Below are 7,931 nucleotides of genomic sequence, written 5' to 3' on the forward strand. Positions count from 1 at the left end.
CTTCTCCGACCCCGCAGCTCTCTCCGATAGCTTTGTGTTAGTGGCACCAGTCCAGGTGTTTCCAGGTTTTACTCGTGCTATTTCTCCATGTTGAGAGTTTGGTGTTGCACATATTGCACCTGACTATGCATTCTTATCCTTTTCTCCGATGAACTGAAAATAACAGGAGTGTGTCCATCTCACAAATGTAGAATCCGTCTCTGCAGTCATCTCAACCATCTAATTCCAGCAACAGAAGATAGACAAACTATTTTACCCGCGGAATTTTTTCTCTGGTGCTGTTTTACGGTGTTGGTAAATTCACCAATTAATTTTGATTTAAAATATGTTGTTGTAACTTGCGTTACTGAGATTGTAACGAGTAATTATATTACCCAAATTTTATTAGTAATGCGTTATATTACTGCGTTACAGCAAAAAGTAATATACTACTGTAATATTATTACTTTTGTAATGTGTTACTCCCAACACTGGATATAACTAAAGTGTATAAAACTATTTTATTCAGAAATGTCATGTTTGTGATTTTTTTTAAATTTGTTAATTCGTTATTTAAAATAATAGGCCTACAAATTAGGAAACGGGTGCAGTTAATCGCCGGCGTCAGTCACAAAAATTATATAAAAAAATTTACAAATAAATAGTGAGGACGACTGGCAACAGCTGGTCTTAAATTCTTTAGACATGCACACCAAACGACTTTGAACACCGACTGAAAACACTGACTGAGCTCAAATGATTAATTCATAATCGGCCTGACAGTAGTGTGTTCCCGGCTTCACAGAATGAACCGGTTCGCGCGTGGAACTGAAAGTCTTACCGTTACTTGCAGGTGGATGGACAGGCTCTCCCCCTCGTCAGTGCGAGTTTTTAAAAGTTTTGAAAAAGTTAAAAAAATATATATATTTTTTTTACAGAATTATGCATTGCTGCTGTTTTTCTAACATTTTCTAACACAGCTGCAAATTACAGTCCAACTGAATGGGTGAACATGCACAAATTTACATGCATGACATGCCTGAAACAGCCTGGATAACAATTGGCTAACACTGCTGTCAATCAAACTCATCAGGAATTATGCAAAAACACATTTTATTTATTTTAGTTATTTGAGATGTTATAATAGTTCTCTAATTGTGTTAAAATAGATTAAACAATAATTATTTAACAAATATTATATGTATAATAAACTGGGAGGGCCTTTCATCAGAGTGGGCGGGCCTGTGCCCGTCAGGCCTGTCTGCTGCCTATGCCCCTGCCTGTTAGTTCTCATTAACGAGCATTCCCTTACCAGCAGGGTCTCTCAAGCTCTCTCTCCCCCACAACGGGTTAACATGAGACTACTGTGATAAGAATTGTTTACTTTGTCTGTGCAAATGTACATCCAATATTTAAACTCCTGTCACGACCATGAAAAGATGGTACACGACATCTAGGTAAATGATGCATGTTATGTGCAGAGATATGTGTCCATAAAAACACTGTTTACTTGGAGTGCACTCCACCCTCAGGAATTGCATCAGTAACACATAACCTGAGGTGTATCAGTGTCAAACACAGTGCTCCCTATAGTACATCTTAAACACATTTTTGTTCTGAAAAGCTGATGCTTTAACCAAGATGCAAGATGCTCATTTCTGCTTTTTAACGTCCGGAATGTCTTGCCCCAAATGCTTCCACTTTGAGTGTTTGATTTTTCAAACTGAAGGATGAGTAGAAATCATTTTCTGTAGTAATCAACAGCATGCTACAGACTTTGTCCATTAAGCTTAATTTGTATTGAACCTGAAATGTTCTATTAATCCATGACCGTGATGGTTAAGGTCCATTTCCCAAAATGTTAGCATGATTTGCTCTGATTAAAGTAGCCCATGAAATATTATAAATAGCAAAAAATGTTAGTTTTGGCATTTGCAGTTTGTGACAACCAAGAAAAAATGTTCCCAAGGAAAGAATAAGGTCCTCTACCATAGATTTCCCCTGAAGATGTCAAGATGAGGTTTAGAGCATGCGTTTGACTGTGCAGTAAATGTTTGAAGAGCTTGGCTCTGCATTACGCTCGCTGCCTTCTCTTTATGTCTGGTGGAGCTGCTACTGAATGGAGGCAGACAATTTTGTAAAGACAAAATTGGTATAAATCAGCTAACCTAGCAAAATGTAGAACAATTGGTTTTGTATGTTGAAGTTGTGTACCGATCAGTTCAGCACAGATGTGCTCAAAGAAATTATTGGTGCCTTAATTTCCTGTTAAAAATTAATAAGAGGAGAACAGGAAGTCATAAATGCTCAGCTATAACTCAGACACACCTTGGCAGTAAGTTACTTTAGAAGTAAAAGTATGATAAATGACTGTTAACTACAGTTACGTAGTTTCCTTACCTTCTGTTACATTCATTTCTCTCCTATTAAGCCAAATTCTTTCATAGCATTTATTCCTGATGCCCACTTGCACTAAAAACACTCATAATTTAATTTCATCACCATTTTCTTTCTTAAAGCCTCAAAATTAAATAGGTGGTTTTTGTTACTGGACTTTTAAGTTTGTGTATGTTAATTACCTCTTTATGTTTGTTAACCTCTGCATACCAGCATTGTTCAACATGGGTGGGCCATGTTACAGAATTTAGTGGGTGTTAAAGGGTTAGTTCACCCAAAAATGAAATTTAGCTTGTGGTTTACTGACCCTCGAAGCATCCTAGATGTATATGACTTTCTTCTTTCAGACGAATCCAGTCGGAGTTATATAAAAAATTGTCCTGGCTATTCCAAGCTCTATCATTGCAGTCAGCGGGTGTTGCAGTTGAACAGTCCAAAAGAAGTGAAATAAAATCGCCCATCCATAATAAAACGTGCTTCACACGGCTCCGGGGGGTGAATGAAGGCCTCCTGTAGCGAATCCATGTGTTTTTGTAAGAAAAATATCCATATTTCAAACGTAATAAACACTTTTCTCTCACTTCCGCTGACTGTCATACACTGAAGCAGTTCTGGCGGATGACGCAGCACGTATGCACAGCACGCGCGCCTCTGAGGAATGCTAGTCTCTCGAGTTTGTTTATAGGAGCAAAGGAAGCAAAGTTTCCTCACTTTAGCAAAGTAAAACCAGTCACCTCTTGGTTTATATCGAAATCCTCCAACATTTTTCTTTGCAAATCCTCGGTTTGTGCTTCTAATTCGTGACCGGTGTTTTGTTTTGTTCTCTCTCCGCATTCGTCACTAATCACGCAACGCCGCGCGTCTTACGTCATCCGCCAGAACTGCTTCAATGTATGACAGTCAGCGGAAGTGAGAGAAAAGTGTTTATTACGTTTGAAATATGGATATTTTTCTTACAAAAACACATGGATTCGCTACAGGAGGCCTTTATTCACCCCCCGGAGCCGTGTGAAGCACGTTTTATTATGAATGCGTGAGCTTTATTTGACGACTTGTGGACTGTTCAACTGCAACACCCGCTGACTGCAATGATAGAGCTTGGAATAGCCAGGACAATTTTTTATATAACTCCGACTGGATTCGTCTGAAAGAAGAAAGTCATATAGACCTAGGATGCTTCGAGGGTGAGTAAAACAGTTTAATTTTTTTGGGTGAACTAACCCTTTAATGTAAAAATGTGGCTGGTCATATGTTAATAACTGTAATGTCATAATCATTAAGATTTTTGGCTCATTTTTGCAGATCTGTTTTAGTATTTAGAGGTTTGACTCTTTTGGGTTTGTTTAAATGAATCATTCTTGTTTCAACTTGATTCATTGATTCTTGTACATCATTACATTATCACCAGACGTCACGTACTTGACACAGGTTTTAATAATTGGACATGAATGAAAGACTGATTCATGAATTTTTCAGTCTAATTTGCTAACATAAACGGATCAAAATAACTGTTTATGAATCAGACATTATTACTTTCAATTACTTACTTTCAAATTGAAAATTATAGTGTAGTGCAGTACATAATACATTTAACTTTTTTTTTAAAGCTTCAAAGTGAAAGAAAATGTGTCAAAGGTTTAATTAATTATGTTTTTGTGGTTACTGATAATGTGCAGTCAGTTCAAACTATAACTCTTATTTAAGAGGGTGTCATTAATATTTTAGTGCTTTTGTTTGAATGAAGTAGGAAGCAAATACATTTTAGAATCATTGTGTCTGAACATTGTTTTTTTTTTATTATTTACTAAAGGTTTAAGAAATACAGTGTACGAGGGAACTGAATGTACTTTTACGACAGAATTAGTCTTTACGATTTTTCTTCGTATCAGTTTTTCATGTGTTGCAAATGAGCGTAATTTTATAATATTGTATAATAAATATTGATTTTCTGTGAACGCTTTCTTTTTTGTTTTGTGGTTATCTGTTTGTAGGATTATGAATCCATTGTGAAGTTAGTTGAAACACTGGAAAATCTGCCGACCTTTGACCCAGTGGCTCATCCTCACATAAACTTCCACTACGCCTTTGCCCTCAACAGGTGACACTGAACATCTTACTGTGTCTTAACTAAGCACAGTTGTCCTACGTTTACAACATCAAGTAATTTGTCTCTCTACACTGAATGTTAAAATGCTGTGTGACACCACATAATCATAATCACACTTAATCAGAATGTTTAATATACCACGATCAAAAGTTAAGATTTTTAAAAATGTTTTGGAATTAGGCCTCACTAAGCTCACCAAGGCTGCAGTTATTTGATCAAAAATACAGTAAGACCAGAAATATTGTGAAATAGCTAAATGTACCCCAGTCTTCAGTGTCACATGATCCTTGAGAAATCATTCTAATATGTGACCCTGGAGCACAAAACCAGTCATAAGGGTCAATTTTTTGAAATTGAGATTTATACATCATCTGAAGGCTGAATAAATAAGCTCTCCATTGATATATGGTTTGTTATGATCGGATAATATTTGGTTGAGATACAACTATTTGAAAATCTGGAATCCGAGGGTGCAAAAAAATCTAAATATCGAGAAAATCATCTTTAAAGTTGTCCAAATTAAGTCCTTAGCAATGCATATTACTAATCAAAAATGAAGTTTTGATATATTTACAGTAGAAAATGTACAAAATATCTTCATGGAACATGATCTTTACTTAATGTTCTAATGATTTTTCGCATTAAAAGAAAAATCGATAATTTTGACCCATACAATGTATTTTTGGCTATTGCTACAAATATACCCCAGCGACTTAAGACTGCTTTTGTGCTCCAGGGTCACATATGCTGATTTGGTCCTCAAGAAACAATGTTTCTTATGTTGAAAAGAGTTGTGGTGTTTATTTATTTAAACAGAATTTTTCCTTATTGTTCAAAGGAACAACAATTATTTGAAATTGAATACGTTTGTTGCAAAAGTATTTTCTCTCACTTTTGATCAATTGAATGTGTCCTTGCTAAATAAAAGTATTAATTTCCTTAAACATCTCCAAACTTTTGAACGCAGTGTATACAGTAATGTGAAGTGGCACAATGAGATTTTACTACAAACTGAGTGAAATAGAAATAACATCCAGCACCTGTCTAGGACATGGAGTAGTATATGAATAACAATTGATATGATTTAAATCCTAAAGACCATTGATGAGAGATCTTATGAAAACATGGCCTTGTTCCAGACTCACACCATTGGTTGAGTCAGTGTTGCTTTATTGGGCTTATCCAACAAACCGTGCAGTGTTCTGAAAGCAGCACAGGTGTTTACACATTTGAATGAAAGTATAGTTACATATAGTTGACCGTGTCTAACATTTAATTCCAGACTATTTTGTTGGTTAATTTCTGAATTTCAGTCTCTCTTTGGTCTGTCTCTGCAGGAGAAACCTACCAGGAGACAGACAGAAGGCTCTGGACATTATGTTGCCATTGGTGAACTCAGATGAGCAGGTGGCATCTGATATTTATTGTTTGGTAGGCCGGATCTATAAGGATATGTTCCTGGACTCTCATTTCGCCGACACGGATAGCAGAGATCAAGGCATGCACTGGTGAGGACTTGAAGGGGAATCTAACGAAAAAATTCAGGTTGCATTTCACACAAAAATCTAAATGATGTTGTGCAAACAAAATGAGATCTACTTGTAGGACCATTACAGTTTTTGACAGCTTTTGTGAGATTCACCAATAAAGTGGCCATAGTAACAGGAGCAGTGGCATTGTACTGTATTGTACTCTCTTTTTCTTTCCCATCTACAGGTTTAGAAAAGGTTTTGAATCGGAGCCCACGCTACACTCTGGTATAAACTATGCAGTGCTGCTACTGGCTGCAGGATATCAGTTTGACTCCTCCTTTGAACTGCGTAAAGTAGGTGCGTTTGATTGACAGTTTGTATAATACTGGGTTGCACTCATCTATTCAACCACTCCTATAAAAGTGGTGGGGCAAACTTTATGTATTTATTTATTCATTTATTTAAAGCACTTTTTTACTGTCTGGTGTCATAAGAAATATTGGCCTGATAGTTTTTAAATTGAAATGTGGCAAAATCAACATTTATTTTCTGGTGTCAGAAAGCACTTTCCTTAACATGAAAGACTTTCACAACATGCTTTACATCAGTAATGTGATGTATTTAAGCAAAATATTCAGCAACACAGCATTATTTTAGGATTATTCATTGTTTGGAAGGTGAAAAGTGGGCATTCCATTCCGGAATGGTGCCAAACTTGCATTTGAATATAGAGAGGATGAAAATGTTGTTTGTCGATAGTCAGACATGAACAGTGTACTTAGTTCAATTCAGTTATTTCCAATCAATCCTAGAATTAGGGATGCACAACATTATTCACAACAAGGCTTGTGAATACAGGTATTCTACCACCCCCTATACATCTTGAGAACAGATTTGAAGCATTAATGAATGCGGGTGAGGAATCCCCAAATGTGATTAAACATGGATCGGATCAGCCAGCAGCTAACATCGCTACTAACAGGCGCTCAAGGTCGAGCAGACAACGGCATTCAGCTCAAAGCGCAGCCGAGCCCAGGACTCTGATAGTGGGTGACTATTATCAGAAACATCAGTAGCAGAAATACAACAACATATTGCCTTCCGCAAGCAACCGTTTCTGATGTAAACAAGGAACTTCAGAAAATTATCGAATCATCATCCATGTGGGGAAGAATGATATTCGGAAAGAGCAGTCAGAACTCCTTAAGAAGGACTTCAGTGAACTCTTTGAAACACTTCGAAGACTTAAAGTTCAGTCGTTCATCAGTGGGCCACTCCCAGCAAGAGGACCTATTATGTTTTCACGTTTGCTTGGGCTGAACACATGGCTACAAAGAATCTGCAGCTTAAAAGGAGCCAATTTCATCGCTAACTTCAATCTTTTCTGGGGCCATAGACAACTGTTTAAACTGGATGGCCTCCACCTAAACAAACTTGGTGCAAGAGTGCTAAAGGACAACATCTACTTCTCCATCCGTCATCCTTCAGTAGTGTGTGCCAAACAACTCAACCTGAATGGCACACACACACCTGGACAGAATATGAGCGAAGACAGGACTTCATATCAGCTTCCGAGTCATCATGTGGTTGACACATCCCACAAGGACACTGATAACACCACGCAGCCACAACAAGCACTGCTCATGGAAACTATCCCGGCTGAGCCCTGCCCACAAAGCTCATCACAGACAGACTGTGACGTATCAGAACTGCTCCAAACCTCAGCACCCAAGGACGACTTTCTGGAAAACAGCCAGGGAAGCCAGGACAACATATTTCAGCCACCAGAAACACCAGAGCCACAGCCCATCTCACCAGACACATTATCCCTCTCTCCAGCATCTCCACTTCTAAGCTTCTCACAGAAAATGGAGGAACTGGTTTATGCTGGGACTCTCCCACTCCACTCTTTCGCTGCAAGCCCCCAGATATCAACTAAAAAAACGCGGGCCCCACGACCACCAAAGCCTGTGGGC

General features: G+C 37.8%; 1 protein-coding gene across 3 annotated transcripts in view; it reads left to right on the forward strand.

The window, feature by feature from the left end:
- LOC107660504 (mitogen-activated protein kinase kinase kinase 5-like) overlaps nucleotides 1–7,931 on the forward strand; it is a 61,041-nt gene that overhangs the window by 25,907 nt on the left and 27,203 nt on the right. For all 3 annotated transcript variants that reach the window (XM_016449818.1, XM_016449819.1, XM_016449820.1), the window contains 3 exons: nucleotides 4,368–4,474; nucleotides 5,821–5,991; nucleotides 6,200–6,312. In XM_016449818.1, the coding sequence (XP_016305304.1) occupies nucleotides 4,368–4,474; nucleotides 5,821–5,991; nucleotides 6,200–6,312 (391 nt within the window). The remainder of the gene's footprint in view (nucleotides 1–4,367; nucleotides 4,475–5,820; nucleotides 5,992–6,199; nucleotides 6,313–7,931) is intronic.

Source organism: Sinocyclocheilus anshuiensis, unplaced genomic scaffold (genome assembly GCF_001515605.1).
Source record: "Sinocyclocheilus anshuiensis isolate Anshui unplaced genomic scaffold, SAMN03320099.WGS_v1.1 scaffold659, whole genome shotgun sequence".
Classification (NCBI taxonomy): Eukaryota; Metazoa; Chordata; class Actinopteri; order Cypriniformes; family Cyprinidae; genus Sinocyclocheilus; species Sinocyclocheilus anshuiensis.